The sequence below is a fragment of the Gigantopelta aegis genome, chromosome 13 (assembly GCF_016097555.1).
Source record: "Gigantopelta aegis isolate Gae_Host chromosome 13, Gae_host_genome, whole genome shotgun sequence".
NCBI classification, from domain to species: Eukaryota; Metazoa; Mollusca; class Gastropoda; order Neomphalida; family Peltospiridae; genus Gigantopelta; species Gigantopelta aegis.
This window is the reverse complement of record NC_054711.1, coordinates 1,256,330-1,282,788: the sequence shown is the minus strand read 5'-3', so window position 1 is coordinate 1,282,788 and position 26,459 is coordinate 1,256,330. Positions and strand designations below refer to the sequence as shown.

At 39.0% G+C, this 26,459-nt stretch overlaps 1 protein-coding gene across 1 annotated transcript; it reads right to left on the bottom strand.

Moving 5' to 3' along the window:
• Positions 1-6,634: 6,634 nt before the first annotated feature.
• On the bottom strand, positions 6,635-12,355 carry LOC121387585 (innexin unc-9-like). The gene is made up of 2 exons (XM_041518746.1): positions 12,288-12,355; positions 6,635-7,940 (listed from the first exon to the last, which is right to left on the bottom strand). The coding sequence occupies exons 1-2, from the start codon at positions 12,353-12,355 to the stop codon at positions 6,635-6,637; spliced, it is 1,374 nt and encodes a 457-aa protein (XP_041374680.1).
• Between the last annotated feature and the right edge of the window lie 14,104 nt (positions 12,356-26,459).

Genomic DNA, 26,459 nt, shown 5'->3' with positions numbered 1-26,459 from the left:
ACGTACCATACAGATGTGTTTATTCCCCTAAATAGGCAATTTGTTCTTATGAATAAATTAAGTATTTTTGTAGACATATTTGCGTAGGGTCTGTAATCCAGTTTATATGGGTAACGGGGCGTTTTCACCACGAACCTTTATAGCCGCAAACGTTTCGAACCCTAATAGTAATATAATATATGGCGCATAATGTTTGTGTATGCAAATGTAAATCATATTTGGACAATTGACATAACTGCATTTTAGCTAGTAACATAGATATGCTATACCAGCTGAAGGAAATAGTTTTACCAATCAGTCGGCGATAACCGACACGAAGAAAACCATGCTTCGTATATTATATGTATTACCCTCCTGGTGAAGATATAGCGGTGTCGTACAAATTTCGTACGCACCACCAGGTGCGTATTACAAACTGTATTTTGATTTGTCAACAGGGAACAGAGTCAATTTCGATTGGTTGGACAGCGACCTTATTAGCATAACGGGACTATTTTTTTCATTCATAATTAATGTCAAGGTCAGTAACATCCACAACTTTTACTACAAATGTCATTCACCGATTCAGCAATGCCATTCATTAAAGGTTTATGTAAACTGGACCGCGCGAGAAATATTTTTAAATAAAAAATAAAAATAAAATAATGAACAGAACAATAATTAAACATATTTATTTTATTTATTATGTGGATTTTTGGTCTACAAATTGTTATTGTCAGTTGTGATTTGTGAATTCATCATTATTAAAGTCTACGACAGTCACTTTTTGGACCCTTGTTTTGGCTTCGTACACAATAAATGAAACATATCCAACGTTAATTTTTTCATATGATATATTTGACAAAAGGTATTTAAAAAAAAAAATTAAACTTAAACTTAATATTTTTTGTAGAATTATGAAAAAGTAAAATATACCGACCTGTAAACAGCGTTGTTTGCTTGTTGTAGAAATTTAACAGGGGTCAAGGTTAGTAGACCAGTTTTTATTTTAATGTCGCGATGCATTGTAATAATATAGCTAATTTTGAATTTGAATGACGTCAGAATTCCAATGACGTCACTTTTCACCTCCTTACAATAACCACAAACTGGGTACATGACGTTTCCGTTTTAAGAATGCTGGAAAAAATCCAATGCAAAATTCCTATTGATTTTTTTTTTTTTTTCGAACATTACTGAAGCACCTGAATGTGTTTGAAGAAAATTCTGTGATTAAAAAATTGTACCTTTTAAGAAATATGGACTTCAAGTGAAATTACGGTAAGATATGCTACATTTATTGTGTACAAAGCCAAAACAAGGGCGCGAAAAGTGACTGCCGTCGACCTTAAAGTTATAACTTTAGTTTTCCCGTGAACTCAGCTGCTTTTGCAAGCTACACGTTTTTAATTGCAAAAACACTTGTTATTCTCTTATTGGTTGGATTTTTTGTCAACAAATTGTTATTGTCAGTTGTGATTTGTGAATTCATCATTATTAGCATAACCAGTTGGGTAACGGGAACATTTCTTTCTTGGGGGCGTTTTGTTAAAATATGCAATTATCCATTAGTTTTACCCATTTTCACCCAATATGAAAATAAACATATATTTATGCATAAACCCAATGGAAATTTATGGTGAAGTACGTCTACATCACTCCCCTGAAAACGTCACTGAGAAGTAGCGGAAGTACAACGAACTATTTCTCAATGCGCCGGTACGTAGTCGTGCACCGGCTAGTTATGCAAATCAACATCCGGTCTTGAAATGCAAAATTGATTGATTGATTGATTGATTTTTCATAATTTGCGTGATTTAAAGGAGGGTAATAAATAAAATACCACACTCGTTTTCGCTAGATATTATTTTTACGAAACTCGTGAACTTCCCAAACGTATCTGACCGAACGAAAGTGAATCAGATACGTTTGGGAAGTTCACTCGTTTCGTAAAAATGATATCTAGCGAAAACTCGTATAGTATTCTATATATATTACATGTCTTAGCTTCGTATATTATATATATTACATGTGTTAGCTTCGTATATTACATTAGTCCATGAGCCAGACTTTGGATTTTTGAGATTGACTACCAAGAAGGTGACCAGATCCAACAGTGATTTTTGGTTAGTCTGGTACCTGAGGGGTCCAAAAAACTGTGATGGACTTTTTGGAAGTGTAGCTTAGGTCTCACTACACAGATGCCATATGCCATTGAAACCCATGTTAAACTGCCCAACTTCAAGCGAAGATTGCCCATAGAACGGGTTCTCGTTGGCACAAACAACATACACCATTGCGAACATACATTATATAAGCATTTATTTTCACTCCAAAATTGAGAACATTTCCGTCTCAGTTTTTTGCTATAGGACCGCATCTGACTGTAGTACCGGTCCGAACAGGTGGTTCATTAACCGATTCACTCCGGCTGTCACTTGCGCTATATACCCATGTCCCAAAAGGTCGATGCACAATATTACAAAATAACATGGGCAAAATACAGCCAGGAGGCTTACCATTAAACATACATATTGTTTTAATTCTTCACCATTTCCTAGAAGTGAATATGTGAACCATAACATGTGTTACAATTAGGAACTATAGTGGACCATGATCAATGAACTCTCACCCGGAAGTGATCTGTGTAGTGAGACCTTAAAGTCTAGTGACCGATTTTGTCAAACTTGGTTTGAAGTCAATTTGATAATTTGGGTCATTTACACCATGAAAAGCTATACTAGAGCCGTGTAACTTATGAACTTTAACCAATACACCAAAAGATAAATAAAACTTCATATCACATTGTTACTCCTTGGTCATCCACACAATAGATGGCCATCAGACAAGCAGCCACTATATGGTTATGTATGACCTTGTTGGTAGTTCTGATATGGGGAACATACAAAGAAGCTAATTATCTAGTTAGTTCATTAAAAATATTAGTTTCCATCAATTGTTGCTATGGGCAACCATTGTTTCATAATGAAGTGTTGAAATCCTGTTTGTTCTGTATATTTCAGCATGAAGATCCACATATTATTAATGGCAGATACAAATTCTACTTTCATAGTAGAATACTATGTTATATATTCACAATACCATCAAAACTGTTTGTCACTATGACTGTACATTCGAAAAAATTCATTATGTACAAAATCACAGAAATTAGGGTGAATTTAGATATTGACCTTGTGACCTTGAATTTTGACCGTTTACAATGAGAAACTCAGTGTTAGACACTCAGATAAATTTATTTATTACATGTAAGAACACTAGAATATACATTTTGACACACACACCCCTAAAAAATACAAAGAAAATAAAAATAAAAATGATAAAAATAAATAAAATTGACATGTTTGCAATATTTACCCAAATAGGGCCCCCATACGCTTGGCTCAAATCCACATCGATGTAATTACCTTTTATAAGGATGCTACACTAGTACATTTTCATTTTGGCTTGCTAAACTTATATATTTTGGGATAAACAGTAATTTCATGTTTTACATTATGGTCTCACTACACAGATGTCATCTGCCATTGAAACCCATGTTAAACTGCCCAACTTCAAGCGAAGATTGCCCATAGAACGGGTTCTCGTTGGCACAAACAACATACACAATTGCGAACATACATTATATAAGCATTTATTTTCACTCCAAAATTGAGAACATTTCCGTCTCAGTTTTTTGCTATAGGACCGCATCTGACTGTAGTACCGGTCCGAACAGGTGGTTCATTAACCGATTCACTCCGGCTGTCACTTGCGCTATATACCCATGTCCCAAAAGGTCGATGCACAATATTACAAAATAACATGGGCAAAATACAGCCATTAAACATACATATTGTTTTAATTCTTCACCATTTCCTAGAAGTGAATTTGTGAACCATAACATGTGTCACAATTAGGAACTATAGTGGACCATGATCAATGAACTCTCACCCGGAAGTGATCTGTGTAGTGAGACCTTAGTGCCCGTATGGTGGCCATCTTTAAAGATGGCCGCCGTTTTGGGACTAAAATATGATACTTCATAAAAGTGACTTTGGAGCTCTAACCACATGACCTACAGACATGGGGTTTGGAGTATTTTGTTCATCTGTGGATTACGCATCTTATGATGTATATACAGTGTATACTATTGTCTCTTCCAAATTTAAGAAATAATGTAAAAAATGTGTGTGTTTTTTCACATTTTTCTAGTAAAGTTTATCACCATTCTCTATCTATACATGTTATGGTCAAATTTCCACCTAGGTCATCTCGATGTATTCATATGCCATATATATATATTTCATTAACTCCTAGTCTGAAGAAAAGAAGTCCGAAACGTCGGTGTGGACCCTTTATAGGGAGATTCCTTTTAAGATGTTATCGACTAATAGAGACTTTTTAACGATTGTAATTACATATCAAATATATTTTTTGCATACAATATTAGTGGGTGTATATTAAACATGTTTCTGATCGTTCTAATATTTGTACTAGGTTAAATTTCATTGTATTTCCTAAAATGGTTGAAAAAGTATGAAAATATTTGAAGACAAAATCCAGTCTGGGCTTCTTGCAAATAGTAAGACGACCAGAAAAACATTGTATATGACACTGATATTCGAAAAAAGAAAATGTATTTAATATGTAAGTAATATGTAGAAATATTTTGTTAGTCGGAAATGTCTTACAATGCAGCAAAGTCAGGAATGTCCCTTTAAAAATTGCAGCAAACTCAGGAATATCCCTTTAATTATTTAAAATGCTTACAGTAAACAGTATATTTTACGTTAGTAACTCTAAAAGATAAAGAAAGAAAGGAAGAAATGTTTTATTTAAAGCCGCACGCCCTAGTTCCATCCAGCGAAAATGAATTGTAATTTTGGTTAATCTACAAACCTGTAACACACTTAGATCACGTTTTTATAAAATGGAGTGAAAAAGCAGGTTTTATATCGATAAATACCATGGGAATCCCCATGTCCCAATTGCTTGAAGTAATTTTTAAAGTTAGTATTCTGATGTCACCGTTAGATGTCGCTCGAAGCACAAAAATGTCTACGTCACGACAAATTTCACAGAGTGCGCACAGACTTGGGGTGCGTTCCACCTCTCCTGGACATGTTCCAAATGTTCTGTCCTGGACAGCGAACGGAATGAGTCTGTTTAGGAAGTGGCTGCTGCAGCAATCATGATACTTGAGTGGGAATAAGACGACACTGACCATGTTGACTATACTACAGTGTTTGAAATAATAAATTTTATATATTTTGTATAAACCGCAATTAGCCTACATTCGCTATTCGGAACCGTGTACTAGTGCCTAACCTATTGTTATTAGCAATTAGATGCACCGTTTATTATTGGTGGTGGTGGTGGTGGGTGGTGGGTGGTAGTGGTAGTAGTTTTTTTTTTGGGGGGGTGGTGGTAGTAGTAGTAGTAGTCGTCGTCGTCGTCGTCAGGGGTGGAGAGGCACTTCCCCTCCCCAGGACGAAAATGTAAGATTTTTTTTCTCTACTCTATTTAAATAAAGGTAACCACCCCCACCCCCCCCCCCCCACCCCCCAAGGTTGTATCCCCTCTCCAGATATCGTAAGACTTAGCAAAATTATTGGTTTTAAGGACTTGTAACGTTTTGTATTGAGATACTTACTTCTCTGAACTTTATTGTTAATGAAAATGTTCAGGAACTGTGAAGAAAAACCTCACAAATGAACAACAAGCAAACGACAACAAATCGGATGTTGATTGCGCGAACCGTGCACGAGAAAACAAATCGAACCAAAATGATAACGGTCACGTGGTATACCAACGTCTGTGACATTGAAATGGGGAATATCCCCTCTAAAAATAGATTAGACCTTGTCTGCTCAACGGTTTTTTCTCAGAGGCGCGTAGCTTTTTAAGAAATACGAAAAATGCATTTTGTGGTATTACAAACACCAGGATTACCAGGATTACCAAAAAACACTTCAGGTGAATGGAAATGTATATTTTAAATAATAAACGGTAAGTAAAGTGCAATTTTATTTGTGAAAAAAATGGGTTTAATAGCTAAAAACCACGGCGTAATGGTTAACAACTTGGGCGTGTCCCTTTAATGACGCACTCAGCACATTTTATTTACGGTTATATGGCGTTGGACATAATATATGGTTAAGAACAACACAGAAATTGAGAGAGGAAACCCGTTGTCGTTACTCTTTTCGATTAGCATCAAGGTATCTTTTATATGCACCATCCCACAGACAGAGTAGTCATACCACGGCCTTTGATATACCAGTCGTGGTGCACTAGCTGGAACGAGAAATATCCCAATGGGCCCACCAACGGGGATCGATCCGAGACCGACCGCACATCAAGCGAGCGCTGTACCACTGGGCTACGTACCGCCTTGTCTAAATGATAGAATAGTCACAATAATAAAATCAATGGTTCATACATTCATGGTATAATTAAAACAGAAAACAGAAAATAACTAATCAGTGACTTTGCATAGGTGTATTATTATGTTATTGGTTGGGTTTGTTGTGGTGGTTATGGTTATGTTCGGGGGGGCGGGGGGTCTCTCTCTTTCTTTTTTCTCTTTTTTTTTTTTTGGTCTTTTTTTGGAGGGGTTGGTTGTTTTTGGGGGTTTTAGGGAGAGGTGGCCAAATTATAGATCAACGGATCTTTTAAAATTCGAAAAGCATTCGCCATTTAGTAGACTGGTTTTGATTTTTTTTCTTTCTGATTCTTTTTTCCAGAACTCGTCGAGGAGTTTCGACGTATCGGTGGCTTCCCAGTTGCTCAGCTTGCCGTCTTTCCAGAGAAAGATAACCCACAGCAGACTGAATATATCCTGTGACGTCATAATCGTCGTGTTCCGCTCTATCATCCTCAGCATGAACACTCCATCCGGTCTCAGATATTCGCGGCAGAATTTCTTAAAGAGCGTTTCGTTGTCGGCATTCATGTGCTTCATCTTTAGCCTATGTTTGTCCAGGAACGCCTCCCTCCTGGATGAGGTCATGAGCTCTGTCACCCAGGACAGCAGGTTACAGAGCGTAGCTATGGCAACTGCGGCGAAGACGAACCAGCTGCACGCGTACAGCTTCTCGAGGAACATGTTGATTGACAGGACGCACTGGACGGTCCAGTCCTGGACGTTCTGCAGCTGGCGGATCTGGAAATCACAGAGCGAGATTCTGGGGAAGTGGTCGACGTCGCGCCAGTCTTCGTTCTCTGAGAGGAACAGGAGCACGTCGAATCCGTACGTGACGTAGTCCATCTGCAAGAAGGCGCCGAGCAGGGCGAACTGTCCCAGAACGTTGGCCAGGTTGAGGAGCTTCACCAGAAGGTACAGCTCTACCAGGTACGAGCCAGATTTGGTACCAAAGCAGAAGAACGTCTTGGAGAAACAGCCACTGAATCTGGCCCAGTGTGAGGCGGAGTGGTCTCGATAAGTTGTCAGCCACCTGTCGATAAAAATGGCTGCGTGAGACAAGGTTTCCTCTCTCTCCTTCTCGTCCACTATACCGAGATGTGCGTCGATGGCCATTTCTATGACTTTCTTCACGTTGATGCCGCACTCACCCTGCAGCAACTGCCACATCATGTGGGGTCCATAGAACAGCAGCGCTTGGAACAGGAACATCACGACCACCCATCGGTAGAATCCTATTTCTGTCTTCTCTCGCTCGGCACGGCTCGTGGGGATGGGTTCATACGTGGGGAAGTGGTACATGGGTGTGATGAAGCAGTAGCTGTTGACGTAGTCGGTGAAGTGGTCGTCGTCCGTTGAGTACTCTTTGGGAATCCAACAGCGGACGGGGTCGCCGACAAACTGAGATGCTCCGACAAGCAGCGACATTCCCAACAGCAGGCTGACGATCACGACGTGGTGAAGTTGGTCCGTTCTGTCGTCACAGACGGCGCGTCGCAAGGTCAGTTTGGAAATCACTTCCTGCAACAGATCCCACCTTGAAACAGACAAAAAATATAATGCATTAAAACACCTGGCCTGGTGCTTTTAAAACGTTTTTAGAGTCTAGACTCGAGACTCTAATAGAGTTTGAGACACTAACGTCATGAAAACACCATACATATTGTATGCTGTGTGACGTCATTAGAGATTGAGTGGTTTTATAAGCACAGGTCAGGGCCCAGATTCTCCTAACTATCTTAGCGCTACGATATCGTAAAAAACATTGTAGGCTATGACGTCACTGTGACGTTTGATGTGGTGACCTCATAGCTTCGAAAAAGCTTTAGCCAGAACCATAATAACGGGGTTCGAGTCCAAATGTTGGCAGTATTTTGAAAGGCTGGCCTATACTACCAAGTTGTGGTACATTTGTACCTTATGATCACACACTTGTTTTGAGAGGGTGTACCTGATGTTAGAGGTCATGGTCAAATGTAAAAGTAGACATTGTCTACATAAGCTGTGTGAAAGTTACACTGGGTTCAAGTGTACTTATCAAAACGAAAATCTGAGATGGAGCTGCAGGTTTTTAGAGTTCAAAGCCACGGTCAGGTTAAAATTATATTGCAACACGTAGGCTCAACGCTTTGTAGTGTCAATACGTGTACATTACTAATGCCCAATTGCAATGTTTGACGTCCAATAGCTGATGATTGATTATTAGACTTTAACTTACATTGAAAATAACTGAGTTTTGTTTTGTGGTGATCAAAATATTTAAATAATTAATATTTATTAAAATATTAAAATTAACTATAGCCTCTATTAGAAATTGCGAAAAAAAATTAGTCAGAGTTCCATCCTTCTAACTGCTCTCTAGCTCTAGCTCAAGAATGGCCGATGTGACGGTACATGCTCTTATTTGTTTTCGCCTGTGGCGATGTTAATTGTTTCAGAGGGTCGTGTGCAGCGTGGTTACGTAATACCTCCAAGCGACCGTACCCCCTAATGCACACCCAGACCAGGTGTGGAGGCCATGCGGCCAGTAGTTACGTAATACCTCCGCGAGTTCTGTTTTACGACCTTGTTTTCTAGCGGTTTGGCGACAGCTAGTCTGACCATCTAAGAAAAAATGTCGTCTTGGTCGCTGTGGAAAATTCACATGATAGGGTTAGTACCGCGATGTGCCCCCAGGCGATATTCGGTTTTGTAATAAATAGATAGGATTTTAGATATTACGAGGAGACACATATTGGAAGGCTTCCGGGGAATGCGTCCGTTTGGACTTGGTAAATATATATTTCTGCTCTGTTGTATAACCTTGATGTGATTGATGTGACTTTAAATATTTTAATACTGTATTATACCAATATTATTTAGACAGTGTTTCTGGTAAACTGACGAAGTAAATTGTAGGCTTCACTGTTCTAAAATTATTAAAGCTTAGCCAGTCATCCTAGAGGACCTAGGTAAACTGTAGGTTATTGTCTTTATTGTGATAGGTACCAGTATTAAGTCTGTATTACAAGGTTACTGAATGAGTAGTTGAGGGTTAATTAAAAATTAACCAGTTAGGAATAGAGTTGTAATTCCTTTATTAATTAAGTTCCCCTGGAAGCGTTTCTCAATTATCACACGTGTGTGTGTTGTATCACGGTGAAGTGATTAGAATATTGAGTAAACTAGACACCTAGTGATTAACTAATTAAGTGATTAGTTCCGGGTTGTTATTATTATTGTTGTTGTTAATTAATTAACTGCGGCAAATATATTTGTCAGCTTAAGGTTAATACAGATTCCAAAGTGTATTGTGTTTTGTTGTGTTTTCTAGTGAACTAAACGTGCTATATTACATATATTTATATAAGATCGTATCTCTGATTTTACCTAGAGACGAGCCACTCGGGTATACACTGCCTGATACAGAGAGATCTAATAGATATACAGTTAGGAGAGATATTTGGATAATCGTGTTTTATTCAGTTACGGGTATTATAGGATCCCCGTGACAGCCGATGACCACTGTTGTTTGTGAGTCTCCAGCTGAGATTTATGCATGCCAGCCCCTGGCATCATAAATGTCCCCACCTATGCTTACAAAATAAAGAATGATACAGGTAAAAATTAAGTTGATGAAATCGCGTTTTGTTATAACTGACCATGTGTTAAATATAGGAGATTAATGTAGCGACCTGATTGTTTTGGTTTTCTTGCGTGGATTTTTTTTTTTTTTTTTTCAAAGCTGCAATCTCGCTAAACACACAAACACACCTACACTTTTAATGAATTGTGTGTGACAGTAACACGTTGTAATAGTTAGATAATAGAAACATGTTTATAGTGCGTTCCATGGGGAACGCATTTTTTTCATACTATGCAGGCCCGGGGGAGGATCACATGACGTTATGATAACAGTTTTGCGCGCAGTTGATACACAGAGGATAGCGTGACGAGTGTGATATGGTTGCAAACTTCACGATATGACATATAAATCATATTTGACAAAAAACATGACATTTTCTATTTATTATATAACTTTTGGCAATTTACCTTTATTTTTTAAAATGCGAGCTTCAAAATAGTTCTGGCTTTCTTACAGTGAAGATAAAACTTTCTACAGTGACGATAATACATTTTTAGAGTGAAAGCGTGAAATTTTCACTCTAAAATGTGTTATTGTCACTGAGTGACTGATAACATTTTTATTTCAGCGACATTTTAAGATATTTCACTAAATGTTATATAATAAAACGATGTTTCCTAATATCTTCGTTCTGCTAAAGACCGCGTGCACATTTCCGGTTACTTCGTGCGAGTGTGAGCGAAGCTTTAGCACACTCCGGCGACTACTTACACACATACGTGCGTTTATGGGACAGGGGCGCCTTTCTAATTTGGCGCACCTAACGATTCATTATGACAAAGATATAGATGTGAATGAGATTGCAACATTATTCGCCCATCAGCACCCGAGGAAAATGCAACTCGACTCTGTATTTATACAATGAAATGATATGATCTTATGCAAGTTCGGGAGCGGGACGTAGCAAGAACATCTGTCTGAGGTTCCATTTGCTGAACTTTCGATCCTCCTCAGTGGGCACGTTTGATTATTTCCCGTTCCAACCAGTGTGTGCTATCCTGTTTGTGGGATGTGGGAAGTGCACATAAAGATCCCTTTCCGTTATTTTGAAAAAGTAGCCATGTGGCGACAGCAGATTTTATCTGTGACCATGCGTCGATATAACTGTGCGTTTGCCATCCAATAACCGCTGATTAGAAGTCAAGGGGTTCCAGTAGGCTTAACTGTATTACAATTTTGTCATGTATCATTTATTATAAATACATTAGTACGACTGAAAACAAACGGTTTTTTGTCGTGGCTATGTGATGAGGCCATTTTACTTGCAAACCACAACTCAATGCAACTTGTTAACGTATATTTCGCAACAAAGGTTCGTGTAATATTCTCAAGTGTAACCGGCGTCATCACATTGTTTGGCAAGGGGTTCTATATCAGTGTTTCTCCTAGAAAGAAATATTTGGGTATGGCACTATGGAATTGATTTCAACCAGTCAACAGGGTGTATGGGGAACCTTCCCCCGAAAGAAAATGGGTTAAATTTAGAGTTAGGGTTAGGAAAAGCATACTTACAGTAATAAGATTAATTAAGTTTGTCAAAAGTTTAAAAAAAATATTTGTTAAATAAAACCATGGAAAATTCCACCCCAGACCATGACCGAGCCACCTCCAAATCTGTCCCTCTCATCAAAGCACGCGTCGGCAAATCTCTCCCCACGACGTCGCCCGTCAGGCCGGAAAGGTGTGAACCTTGATTCATCCGTGAACAGTACACGCCTCCATTGCATCATGCGGAACCTTCCCGGTGCATGTGCACAATTCATCCGACGTTGTCTACGTAATGACGTCAGAGGGAGACCAACGTAGGGAAAACGCGCAACGAGATTGGCCTTTCAGCCGATTCCTTACAGTTTGGAGAGGATGGGACGACTGTGGGTGCCTATGGTGTTGCGAGCAGTTTCGGTGGCAGTAAGGTGACGATCGTGCAAATGCGCAAGCCTGATTGCTCGGTCCTCTCGGCGTGACGTAAAGCTATGGTCCCACAGAGCCTGCGTTGGTATACGATGGGCTACGATGGTAGCATCGTGGAATATCGTAGAGCATCGTGGAGCCCATCCTGCGTCGACGTACGATTCTGTGGCCTCCGAGAGCCATCGTAGGTTGGAAAATCATCTTTTGAAATGTTCAAAAGATGGTCTACGATGATCAACGTCGTAGACCATCGTAAGACCGTCGTACGACCGACGTACGGCCGTCGGACGATGTCGTAGACTATCGTATGACCACGTAGATAACTTTCATTTGTCCACAGGTAAATACCTGACACGTACGATATTGTACGGCATCGTTGGAAATCGTACGACGATCCTGCGAGGACGCAGGATCATCCTGGGTCCACGTAGCCACTTTGGGAGTAGCTACTCCCCTTGCCCTTGTCCTTGCCCTTGCTCTTGGTCTTGCCACCTTGTGCCATCTTCAAATAGTTGTGTACTGAACTAAAAGTGGAATTGAACTTAATTATATACCATACTGTGATGACGCAGGACGTCGTACGATGTCGTAGACCATCGTACGACCATCGTACGACCACGTGAGACAATCGTAGGCCTATCGCGGGATGCTCGTGCGACGTCGCACGACTTTTTCGGGTTACCTCGACTACCAACGAAAGCTACATCATACGATGACGCACGTCATCGTACGATGGTCATACGATGACGTGCGTCGTCGTATGATTGCAATAGCATAATATTTTATTGTCTACCATCGCGGGCCATCGTAGGTTTAGGCCATCGTAGCCCATCGTATACCAACGCAGGCTCTGTGGGACCATAGCTTTACACGTGGGCGCCCGGACCGGGGACGGTTGGCAACCCTTCCTGTAACCTGTAAACGTATCACAAGACGTTGTATGGTTCAAACATTCACACCAAATTGCACGGCAACTTGTCTTTGCGTATGACCTTGCATGAGCTGTGAAATTGCTTCTTTTATATGCACTTTCCCATAGACAGGAAAGCACACAGTTGTGGTGCACTGGTTGGAACGTGAAAAAAACCAATTAGTTGGAACGGATCCACTGAGGTGATTCGATCCTGCGACGCAAGCACCTTAAGCGAGCGCTCAACCAACTGAGCTAAATCCCGCCCCCTCAGGGTATCATGCACCAACACCCAGTGAGCCTTCGGCGCTCGCTTTTGATGAGTTCTGTCTACATGAAATTTCGATCCCCCCCCCCCCCCCCCCCCCCGCAAAAGATGCTGGCTACGGGCCTGCTATGGAATTTACTACAAGTTATTTATTTCTGAGCCGTTTGTCTTCTAAATTACACACAAAAATAGTATATTTTTGTTATTTTTATTTTTATGTCAAACCAAAATTAAATTATTTACAAAAATAACATTTTTGTAGGAGGATAGGACGGACTATATGTAATATTCCGATCAGAACAGTCCCCTTCCCCACGTGCTATATTATGTTTGGGTTTTTCAATGTATTTCCAGGGATGCATGACCAGACCCCTCCCCTAAAAACACCACTAGCCAGTCTTGGCTGCCTCTACAATTTCCTGCACACGCGCCTGATTGACTAAATATTTTGTTTGCTGCAAATCAATTAGGCCTATATAGGCTGCACTGCATTATAAAGTGTAAATTTTGCTGTAATAACAACTAAATATATAATTTAACCTAAAACAATGTACCTATAGTAACAATACTTGTTATGTTTACATCAAAATATTTGTGTAAATATATTTGTGTTAGTCTTGCGTGCCAATTATTTAAGGTAGGTAGATGCCCAAAATGTTAACATGAAGACACTGTTGTATACATGATTATAAGCGTAAGTGGCAGGCAACATAAAGGTAGGTAGATGCCCAACATGTTAAAATGAAGACATTGTTGTATACATGATTATAAGCGTAAGTGGCAGGGAACATAAACAAAAGCTAATATTTTACAAATAAAACTCCCTCAACATATACATATACATATACATATACATATACACATATATATTGTTTCTGCTCCTGGATCAAGAAAAGTTATATACAGTGTCGTAACAGTGGCTAACATTAATTACATTTGTATTATTATTATTTTTTTTTTTTTTTTTTTTTTTTTGGGGGGGGGGGGGTCTTTTGACTACGGCGTGTCCAAACATATTGTACAGTTACTTTTCTGTAAAAGAAAGAGATTGCACACAATTTGACAAACACTAATAATAAGATAAAACTTTATTAACTACACATTTCAGTAGTAAGAAAGGGCCTTTGTTGCAAGCGACTGGAGAGTGAACGCGCCCGAAGTCATTTAGTGGCTGATTGGGGCCGCTCAGCGCTTTGCAAATCAAGGGCAAATAAGTATGTTTCTAATAGAGGCTATAATGTGTTCTATCGAAAACCGCCCCCATAAAAAAAAAACAGTCCTATTTTTCTTTGCATTACATTAACAAAAACTGCATAAGCACGATTTTCTTTCGTTCGCTTTGGTTTTCCGTTTTTGTTTCTTTCTTTTTTAAATAAAGTTTAAATAGTGAATAACTATTTAAAGGGACATTCCAGAGTTTGCTGCAATTTGCAAGACGTTATCGACTAACAGAGACGTTTTAACGATTGTAATTACATATCAAATATATATTTCTGTATAAAATATTATTGGCTGTATATTAAACATGTTTCTGATCGTTCTAATATTTTTACTGGGTTAAATTTCTCATTCGGCCTGAACAGGATAAATCATATATCCGACGTCATTAACTAGTTATTATCTTTATCCTGCAGATCTTAACAATTAAAGGAAAAGACTATTATTTCTGTTATTTCAGCCACATTGTACGATGACCTAGAAGTCAAATTAACGATTTTTTAATGTAGCTAATGCGTTTGACGTCACAGGAGTGTTACTAGCAGGATGTGACTTAGCTTTATCAGTCATCATATTCTGTCAAAAGAAACGATGGTTGCAGGATATAGAGATATTATCATACCAGTTTGTGTCGTACTGATTTTATGAAACAAGTGTCAGGATTCTTGTATTGCCCGAGCGAGACCGAGGATATTACATGAGAATCCAGATACGAGTTTCGTAAAATCAGTACGATTCACTCGCGAGTGTAATAATTTCTTTATTATCCACATTATGCAAAATATTATTTTTGTGAATAGCAAGCTTGGACCATGTCAAACGTTTCCGAAATGACGTCATTTTGATAAACGTTTACACTGAGGAAGCTGCATTAAGTTATGACGTCGCGTCACAAAATTACGTCATTCGTTGTGCACCTGAAATCATGACACACGTGGGTTATGCTGGTTATATTTCCCCGAATATCTTGACACCCCCCCCCCCCCTTTTTTTTTTGCCGGTAACGTTTTTTTTCAATATTCGTGAAATCAAAATTGCACCTCAAACGTGGCAAATAATTTACTTTGATGTGTTGTGCCTCACCATAAGCCTAAACGACCCCCTCCCCCTTCAAAATCCTGGCTACGGGCCTGTGTGTGTATATATATATATATATATATATATATATATATATATATATATATATATATATATATATATATATATATATAGGCTATTTCATGGGGGGTTTTCGAATACGATTTTTATGTCAACGAGAGATGTGTGAAAACCATATTTTCACGAATTGCGAAGCAATGAGTGAAAATATGGTTTTCACACAACACGAGTTGACATAAAAATCGTATTCGGAAAAACACCATGAAATGGTCTATTTATTATATACATATTTCCTCATTTTTGACAATATCTTTCGCTTTTTGGTAATATCTTTCACTTATCCTATCGAAAACACGTAACGTCATGATATATTTCTTCCTATGGAACTTTCCCAGAAAATGTACTTGACCATAGACTTTTAAAAAGAAATTTGAATAAAATTTATCTTTATTAACATTTATTTAACAATACTGCGGTGCAAACATACCTGACAACGCGATCCTCTAAAAACTCTCACAAAAACAAAACGAGTCGAACACCGTTAAATTCTTACACTTACACTCGATGACACTACATTGTGTCATTATTATGCAGCTTCGTATTCAATTCGTTTTAGATATTTTGTCGTAATTGCACTTCGTATCCCTTTTTTATAGGTACAGTTGTTTAAATTACTTTCTTTTCTTTTTTTATATTCGGTCAGATGCATTGGTAATCATCAAATTTAAATACGAAGAAACGAGACAAAGGGAGATAATTTAATCATGCACTTTTGCAAAAAAGTAAATACGAATTCTATATTTTCACTGTAGCTAAAATACAGTGAAAATATTACTTTTCACCGGATACGACTTTTATGGTTTCCGTAGATCTATATATTTCATTGATATGTATATAATAAATATATATATATATATATATATATATATATATATATATATATATATATATATATATATATATATAGTAGTAGTAGTAGTAGTAATGTTAGTATTAGTTACATTTTTACATATTACCGGTTGAATTTATTCTGTTACTTACATGTTTTCTTTTTATTGTGGAGCTGTAAGACCTTACTCCAGTTTCACAGAAATGATTATCGGGTTCTGAAATTAAAAAGAAAACAAATACTTACGTATAAACAAGGATTCAGAGAGTACTGCTAAAGCAATACATGTTCCTACCTGAACCACCACATTTTGTACCTTCTACGTTTATGGGGCATCAAGAATGGGTGAATGTACACTTGATTTGTAACAGTACATGATAAAGCAAGACACAAAATGTCAGCAGGAAAAAAGAAGTTCGGAAAACTATAATATATGTGACGGACGGACGGACGGACGACGGACGGACAAACAGAAGGACGCAGACAAGACCTGTTGTCCCCTCGGGATGGACCGGTAGGGGATTCATAAAAAAAAAATACAAAGTTAAAGTTTGTTTTCTTTAACGACACCACTAGTGCATATTGATTTATTAGTCATCTGCTATTGGATGTCAGACATCGGTAATTTTCACTCATAGTCATCAGAGGAAACCCTCCACATTTCTCAATTAGCAGCAAGGGATCTATTGTTTACAGGACAGCTCAACACATACCACACACTTTGGTATACCAGACGCGGGGCACTGGTTGAGACGGGAAAACAACCCACACTGAGATGGTTCGGTGCTACGACGCAACCACACCATGCAAGCACTCTATCCACTGAGCTCGATCCCGCCACGAATGAATGAATAAATAAATACAGTATAAGTGATTCTATTGTGTATGTACATAATACAGTAAGATACGGAAATTAGTATACACATGGTGTATAATAAACAGTACCAAACCTTGTTTTATTACGTCTTTATTGCGTGCACTATATCAGGCGCTTAGAAACCATATGAAAACATAGCCGTCGGAAGATGGCAGTAACTGGGGTGTGGGGGATGGTGGCCACTTATTAAATGCGAGTTCATATTGTGGCCTCCCCCAGTTATATATAACCGACGTTATGCTGATCAGTAAAATAAACAGTACATACAAGCGTCATTTGTAGAGAAGCATTCATTTCTGATGTGGGAGGAGTATATATTTCAGATGTAGAGCGCCCGCCTGAGGTGCAATGTTTCGCAGAATCAGTTTTTCCATTTCCTACCAGGATTGGTATCTTAAACGCTTTGGCGTGTACGGCAATATGGAAAACGTAAACGTTTTCGGTAAGAGTAGCCAGTGTGGAAGTAGCGGGTCCCCCCCCCCCCCCCCCGCTCTCTCTCTCTCTCTCTCTCTCTCTCTCTCTCTCTCTCTCTCTCTCTCTCTCTCTCTCTCTCTTTCTGCAATGCAATATTGCAGTATCTGAGTGTTTCTTTCAGTTGACTTATCCTTTAACACTGAAATATATCAACAGGATGTATTATTTATAGCCATCGCACTGATAACACGGACCTCCTTTGTTCAACATACTTGCTTGATAAAGAGATTATGAAAAAATACCCGTCTGCTTTGTAGCTGACCTCAGCGTTCGAAATTTCGCAAGGTACGTAATCAAACCGTTTGCAAGGGCGGATCCGGGAAATATGTTAGAGGGGTGCCAACTCATGAGGTTATAGGGCACTTCCTAAAACATTAATAAGACAAAATAGCGTTCTTCAAATGCAATTACCTCCGCTCGTCTACACATACATGTGTATCTTAAAATAACCACGCGGGGAGGGAATGAAAATTTTGAAAACTTATTTTTATTTGTACATTTCTCACAGCACATTACACTGTGTTTGACATAATTATACAATTTTTATTTGTACATTTCCCACAACACATTACACTGTGTTTTACATAATTATACAATTTTTATTTTAAATGGAAATAATCATATTGATGGACTTAACTTGTTTGACACCCAGTAGCTCTAGTTTTGTCCATTCATTCATTCTTTCATCCGTTCATCCATTCATTCTATTAAAATAGCTGCCAGTTGGTTGCCAATGTACAGATACAATTCCAAAATACATTGTGACGTCACCTCATTGGATTTTGCAATAATAAAACATTTATAAAATATTTGTAAATGAAATTATTTGGATGTACTTTTTGGTAGCCAATTTAATGCAAAGTATAATTTTTACATTTCACTAAAAAAATAATAATAAACAGTTTGTTTTGTTTAACGTCATCACTAGAGCACATTGATTTATTAATCATCGGCTATTGGATGTCAAACATTTGGTAATTTTGACATATACGATCCATCGCCGTCAGTTAGCCCATTGGGCTATTTCTCGTTTAAGCCAATGCACCATTACTGGTATATCAAACGGTCGTGGTATGTGCTATCCTGTCTGTGGAATGGTGCATATAAAAGACCCCTTGCTACTAATGGGAAAATGTGGCGATTTCCTTTCTAAGACTACCAGTCATAATTACCAAATGTATGACATCCAGTAGTCGACGATTAACAAATCAATGTGCTCTAGTGGTATCATTAAACAAAAGAAATTGACTACCATATAAGCAACATAATGAATAATTGTTTGTTTTACAAGACCACACTACAAGTAATACATCGACTATTGGGTGATGTAAACAACAAAAACACTTAACAAACTGTCACAAGTTTCTTAATAATCCCTCAACCGCAAGAGACTTGCATATCCTCTGTCTGTGTGTCAGTCCGTCCGTCAGTCCCATATAGTTTTCCCAATACTTTTTTTTCATAATGCATTGAGATATTGAGCGAACATTTTGTGTATAGTTTTATCACGTACTGTTACAGATAAACTTTTGACTTTCTTTATTTTAAAATTTAAATACCAATTTAACATTGACAATTTGAAAGACTATATTCCCCGATAGGTTTCGACTGAATTGTCAAACTTGGTACAGTGGTCGTCTGAGATAGTCGCCATAAACTAATAGAGAGGTATTTCAGAAAGTTTGGAGCTTTTTAATTTTTATTACATTTTTCAATTTAAAATATAAATTTAACATTAACAATTTGAAGGTATGATCTTTTCATAAAGTTTTGATTGGATTGTTCTAAAATGTGGTACTCTGATTATCTGGGTCAGTCTTCATAAACTAACAGAAATATTTTTGAAATCTTGAAAATTTGTTAAATGTTTTTAAAAATTTAAATTTTTAATTTTTAAAGTCTATTCTCTTCTAGAGTTTTGGTCGGATAGTTCTGAGGCAGCTTTTACAAGCTAATAGCTAGATAATTTAGAAGCTTCTAATTTTTATAAATTTTTTTTATTTATTTAGAAATTTAACATTAGAATTTTGAAAGTCTCTATCAATTATCACCAACCAGTGACACAAATAATTAAATAGCGTACGCTCTCTAGCCCAATAGCCCTCTGTTTTATGAAATAGCACTTCATTACCAGTTTAACTTTGAAATCGGTGAACGTACACAACAAACTCCCAATTCCCCTCTACAGTCCTACATATCTCAGATCTCTGATACTTTTCACATCTTTTAACCCTGTTTTATTTTGTCTTTGTTATTGTTGTTGTTTTCGGGGTGGGTGGTTCTTGTTTTGTTTATTATTGGGGGTCTTTTGGTGTTGTTTTTGTAACATTTATAAAAAAAAATTTTTTTAATGTACTTAGCTTTGTTTCACACCCAAGAACCGATGTTTGGGTTGTTTTGTTTTTTTCGGGGGGGGGGGGGGGGGGGGGTTCGTGTGTTGCGTGTCGTTAAGGATCCACTCATTTTCGATCAGGCCTGTTCAAGTATACTATTTGGAAATAAAAATCGGTTATACTTACAAAGTGGACTTTTCTTGCAATTGTCGCCTACTGGTTTATCCTGTACGACCGAAGCACATCTAGCTGTGTTTGCCGCTCGTCTAAATATATCACTGATGACGCAAGGCTACAAATAGTGTCAACACATTTCCAGGAAATATATTTTCTTTCAGGTTAACTCAGTGACGTAATCAGGCTGGTATGTATAGATGTGGGGGTGAATACACATTCTCTCTCAACTTGGCTCAAGTTCGATGCCCATGCGACCCTTATAGGCCAAACTGTGGCAGTAAACTGTAAACAAAAATTTTAAATAAAATAAAATAAGTCATTTTCAGAAGGCCAGTCACACTAATTTCTTCTCTTTTTTTTCCTTCTTTTTTTTCATATTATATTTTACCGTTGCTTGAGGTTACAATAGCCATGGGCGAGACCTAGCCCAGCGGTATAGCGCTCGCCTGATGCGCGGTCAATCTATAATCGATCCTCGTCGGTGGAACCGTTGATCTATTTCTCGTTCCAACCAGTGCACCACGACTGGTATATCAAAGGTCATGATATGTGTTGTCCTTTTTGTGGGGTTGTACATTTAAAAGATCCCTTCCTACTAATGAAAAATTGTAGCGGGTTTCCTCTCTATATGTCAAAAATTACCAATAACCGATGGTGAATACGCCAATGTGCTCTAGTATTGTTGTTAAACGAAACAAACTTTAACTTTTTTTACAACAGCCATTCATGCTGGAGTTAAACATTTATTCTGAATCCCGTTACTAAAACCCAGTCCCCTCATAAATATACTTAACTTCAAAAGAAACGCGAATACGTAGATTGGAGGTTTTGAGTGCACTCATTGAAATACGTCCCAAAGTTCTTAAAATAATCGTTTCTATGAAAAACTTAAACAATTCGTAAAGATGAGATTTCATGTTATTGACATGTTAAAAATCGAGGTCGCATTGTCATTTGAAATGTCAAGGCCATGGCGCTTCTTCAATGGCGTCACATGCCACTCAAACATGTCCACTAATAGCGGGTGTGTCCGCCATTGCTGGCCATGACCGCCGCACACCTCCTACCCATGGAGAGGAAGGGGTTCCTGATGAAGGCCCTGGGCACGTTGTTGTAGGTGTCCACGACGGCCTGGCGGAGCTGCTGCTGTGTCACCACGGGAGCAGGGCGTTGGTTCATCATGCGCTGAACCTCGTCCCACAAGTGCTCGATGGGGTTCAGATCCGGGCTTAAAGCTGGCCAGTCCATTGTGATGATGTTGTGCTGTGCCAGGAATGCCTGGGTGGCCCGTGCCGTGTGTGGCCTGGCGTTGTCGTGCTGGTAAACCATCTGACGGTGACCCGCGAAAAAAGGCACCACCACAGGCGTGAGCACTTCGTCGATGTAGCGCTGTGCTGTGACGCCCCTGCCGCGTCCTCGGCCGTTGTTGTCGAAGATGACAGGTTGTACACGACGTCCCCAGGATATGGCACCCCACAGCATGACGGAAGGTCCTCCCCAACGGTCCCTCTCCATAACACACGCATCTGTGAAGCGCTCACCTCGACGCCTCCACACCCTCATACGACCGTCGGCCCTATCAAGGCAGGGGCGGCTTTCGTCGGAGAAGACGATGTTCTGCCACTGTCGGTTCCGCCACTGTCGATGCAGAACAGCCCAGTTGTGTCGTGCAAGGCGGTGTCGCTGTGTGAGACGTTGTCCAATGTACGGTCGACGACAGTTCAGATGGATGGCGATCAGACGACGTCGTACCGTGGTGTAGGAAACGGGGCGGTTGTGGGTTCCCACTGTCTGCCGGGCTGTTGTGGTGGCTGGTACGAACCGATCACGCATGTGAGTTCGGACGATGTAACGGTCCTGGCGCTGTGACGTCACTCTGGGACGGCCGCTACGTGGACGGTCGACGACGTTGTTGTTCTGTAGAAATCGGTCTATGAGACGGTAGATTGTCGAGACATGGACACCGAAAGCACGTGCAACCTGCCTGGCATCCATTCCGGCCTCCAAATTCCCCAAAGCTCTATGTCTGGAATCAGCGTTAAGTCGTGGCATCGTTGTATCGCTACTCGTAAAATGAGTTGAACATTGCTGTCTGGCGTTTCTTTTATACCCAGGCCTGGTAGTGTTTCACGTGCAATTCGCATCTTTCATGATCCACCCGTTTTGCATTCCAGATCGATTTTGGTCGTCAATTTCAGCACGTGCGTGACGTCACACTGTACTCGTTTTTTTCATGCGTTATGTGGAATTGGATACGCTGACAAGATGGCTATTGGTCAACTTAATCGATTTGTACATAGTTTATTCAAATGTGAGTTTTTTAATATTTTAAAATTTTCGCGTTTCTTTTGGAGTTAAGTATATATCAACTTTAAATGATTGTAAGGTAGCGATATCATGATCTCGACAATAATTATTATATATTACATATGTTTCCTGTATAACATATTAATGGTTGTTTATTAAATGTCTTTCTTGTCATCAAAGTCAAATATTTCGCTATTAAATATTATTGGAAAATTATTTACTTCTGTTCTGGAAACCAGGTTTAGGGCTTGAATTTTAAAATATTATCCATGAAGTGCAGGCAGTTTTCCAAAATGATTACTCCTCAATAGATCATATATTTACACTTCAGGCGTTATGTCAAAAACACATGTACCGTAGAAAACCTAGACATATATTACATGTATATTTTATTGCTTAACCTAGTACAAATATTAGAACAATCAGAAACACGTTTAATATACAGCCACTAATATTTTATGCAGACAAATATAGTTGGTATGTACTTGGTATAATAATGGTAGGTAGGAAAATTCCCGAGTTTGCTGCAATTTCTAAGATGTTATCGACTAACAGAGACTTTTTAACGATTGTAATTACATATCAAATATATTTTTCTGCATAACATATTAGTGGCTGTATATTAAATGTGTTTCTGATCGTTCTAGTATTTGTACTAGGTTAAATTTCATTTTATTTCCAAAAAACGATTGTTCGTACGTACGAAATTATTTGAAGACAAAATCCAGTTTGGGCAACTTACAAATATTGAGACGACCAGAAACACATTGAAAATACAGACACTGATATTCTAAACAAGAAAATATATTTAATATGTAAGTTTAATCGTAGAAATATTGTATTAGTCGGAAACATCTTACAATGCAGCAAACTCGCGAATGTCCCTTTAAGTTGTTGAAAGTAAAAAAAAAATATCAAGAAATCGCGTACCCACCTCACACGTACAAACTGTTCAGTGTTCCCATTTTGGACGTGGAATAAGGAAATAACTGTAGTAAGCGGATGTTGTCAAGTGCTTGGAAGGAACACGGGTCGACTTGGGCCCCGGTTGTGTACTCAATAAAAACAGCCGTGGCCGAGACGTCACGATAACAGTTTGATTAGATACGTGATCCAAGTTTGCTCAAGGTCTCCGTAAAGGGAGGGGAGGGGGGAGGTGCTGATCACGTTATAATGTGTAGTATATTTCATTTCAACTTATTTTCGTGCTTAAGGTTCAAGCACGCTGTCCTGGGCACACACCTCAGCTATCTGGGCTGTCTGTCCAGGACTGTGGGTTAGTGGTTACTGAGAGAGAAGAGGATGTGGTGGTCTTACTCCTACCCACCAAGTCGTTAAAACTCGCTTAGGGTGGCAGCTTTATGAAGTTATGTCCGATGCCTTAACCACGACGCCACAGATGCCGGTAAAATAGGTACAAATGGAAAACATTTACGAATGGAAAGCTAATTTCGGTGAATTACGTTAACCCCAATGTGTTGAGCAAACGCGTTAGCCTAGGTGGATTTTATTTTACCTAGAAGCTACAACAGCCATATTACACAGGCGTGATACGGGTAGCTTGCTGACCCCAGAAACCCAATTCTTAAGTGCGGCTAGTGGTGGATGTGGTTGGGGGGCCCACTACAAATACCCCCCAAATCGCTTTTATTTGACATGGAAGCTACAAGAGCGACACATATCCCATGCGGTAGGGGTGTCTGCACTGATTACAAATATGCAACGTAAGAAGAAGATTTCTGGTGAGGAAGTCACTTAAGAACAACACTAATTAGTGCTAATTACACTTTTATTTGACATGAAAGCTACAACAGGGAAATCACACGCAAAATGTAGAGGATGGTCCCCTGATCAAGAAACCTATAACATCATATGGTTTGATGGGCAACAGCTCCCCGGACGCTCTTATTCCAGATGAAGATACCGAAACAGATAGTGAGGACTGTGACATCTTCGAAACCTGCTCTTCTGATGAGGACATTTTTAATTCAACTGAAGAAGAACAGTATATTGTAATTTCAGACCCAAGGGCAAGGCATGCACTACACATTTCAAACAATATTATCTTTTCAAACATTCTAAACAACAATAAATCACAATGACAAAACATTTATTTGACCAAAATTTAAAGCTTATCTCTGCACAAGGTAGGCTCGAATGGACATTACCTCTTCTTATGTGACCTTGCCACCATATATTCTCTTCTTAAATTGTTGTTTCTTGATCAGGGGACCATCTTCTATATTTTGCATGCGATTTCCCTGTTGTAGCTTTCATGTCAAATAAAAGTGTAATTAGTCGGGGGGGGGGGGGGGGGTCAAATGGGTACATTTAAAAAAAAAAATTGGTTATTGAGGTCAAATGAAATTGTAAGAGTGGAAAACTGTTTTGCTTTGTACAATGTATCTCACGTCATGCTCATCTGACACAAGTTTCATGGTTGTGTCATTTGTGTGTCACGTATCATTTTCTAATTAAGCATTAATTAAGTGCGAAAATCCCAGTTTTGTGACCTTTGACCTCTTCTTAAGTGACCATACCACCACACATTCCCTTCTTAAGTTGTTGTTTCTTGATCAGGGGACCATCCTCTACATTTTGCGTGTGATTTCCCTGTTGTAGCTTTCATGTCAAATAAAAGTGTAATTAGCACTAATTAGTGTTGTTCTTAAGTGACTTCCTCACCAGAAATCGTCTTCTTAAGTTGCATATTTGTAATCAATGCAGACACCCCTACCGCATGGGATATGTGTCGCTCTTGTAGCTTCCATGTCAAATAAAACCGATTTGGGGGGGGGGGGTATTTTTAGTGCCCCCCCCCCCCCCCCCACCACCACTTAGCCACACTTAAGAATTGGGTTTCTCGGGTCAGCAAGCTACCCGTATCATGCCTGTGTAATACGGCTGTTATAGCTTCTAGGTAAAATAAAATCCACCTAGCTCTCGGACTATTTACAAGAAGCCTGGTCATTGAAACCGTTCGGAAATGTCATCACACTGTGATCTCTCTCACGGGTGGGTAATAGCAGTATTGCCAGTTTCCTGCAATATAGTGCAGTGAAATTTTGTCTTTATAATGACTAGTTGTACCAGTAAACATGCTGTATGTAGGTGTTTTCATTGTTCACCTAATATCGAAAAGACGCCATGATGCCGAATACATGACTGCTGTGTACAATGTGAAGTATCCCGAATAGACTGTAACAACTGAGTGAATGAATGAATGGTTTTCACATACCGACAGTATAACAAAAGAAAAACGCGTCATTTTAGGATTAATAAAAAAGAAACCATGGCTATTCCTGCTAACTGGGAGCAGCCATTTGTGTCGTTTTGGTTGACCCCGCAAGTTCAGCTTGGAAGGAAGTGACGTCATCGCCTGAATTGTGTACACTACTGTATGTGTAGACAGGGGCGTAGCTAGCGGGGGGTGGCAAGGGGGCAGTTCGTCCCCCCCCCCCGAAATGTTTTTATAGAAACTTAAAGAAACTTCTCTTAACCGTTTAAGGAGTTTTAGACTATTAACTACTCAGTTGCCCCCCCCCCCCCCCCAACAACAACAACAAAATCCTAGCTACGGCCCTGATAACAAAGGCAGTGATTTACGACAAGGTAGATAGATAGATAGATATATAACCATTTAACGTGTCCATATACCACTAGGGTTTCGAACACGCCCATCCAGAGTCCGACCTCCGATAAGATCAGTGGTCTGACTCGGGATGGGGGGAGGATAGAGTTGAAAATGGGCAGAATTTTCAAAATAGCTATTAGTAAAAAAAGTGAATAGAATTTAAAAAATAATAATAATAAAAAGTTACAAGCCAAAAATAAAAAGAATTTACCGCTCGACCGAATATTTATATAATTTGGAGCATTTTAGAAGGACAGTCCAAAAATAAATAAGAGAAAGAAGAGAGGATCGGACTATTTAATAATATTAAAAAGAAGTCCAACTAAGCCCTTGGA

Bases quoted from the DNA above. Each gene is read 5' to 3' on its own strand.
- LOC121387585 (XM_041518746.1), bottom strand. From the start codon at position 12,355: ATGATCCTGCGTCCTCGCAGGATCGTCGTACGATTTCCAACGATGCCG. The intron at 7,941-12,287 runs GTATTTACCTGT...GTCTGTTTCAAG, and splicing joins TACAATATCGTACGTGTCAG to GTGGGATCTGTTGCAGGAAG.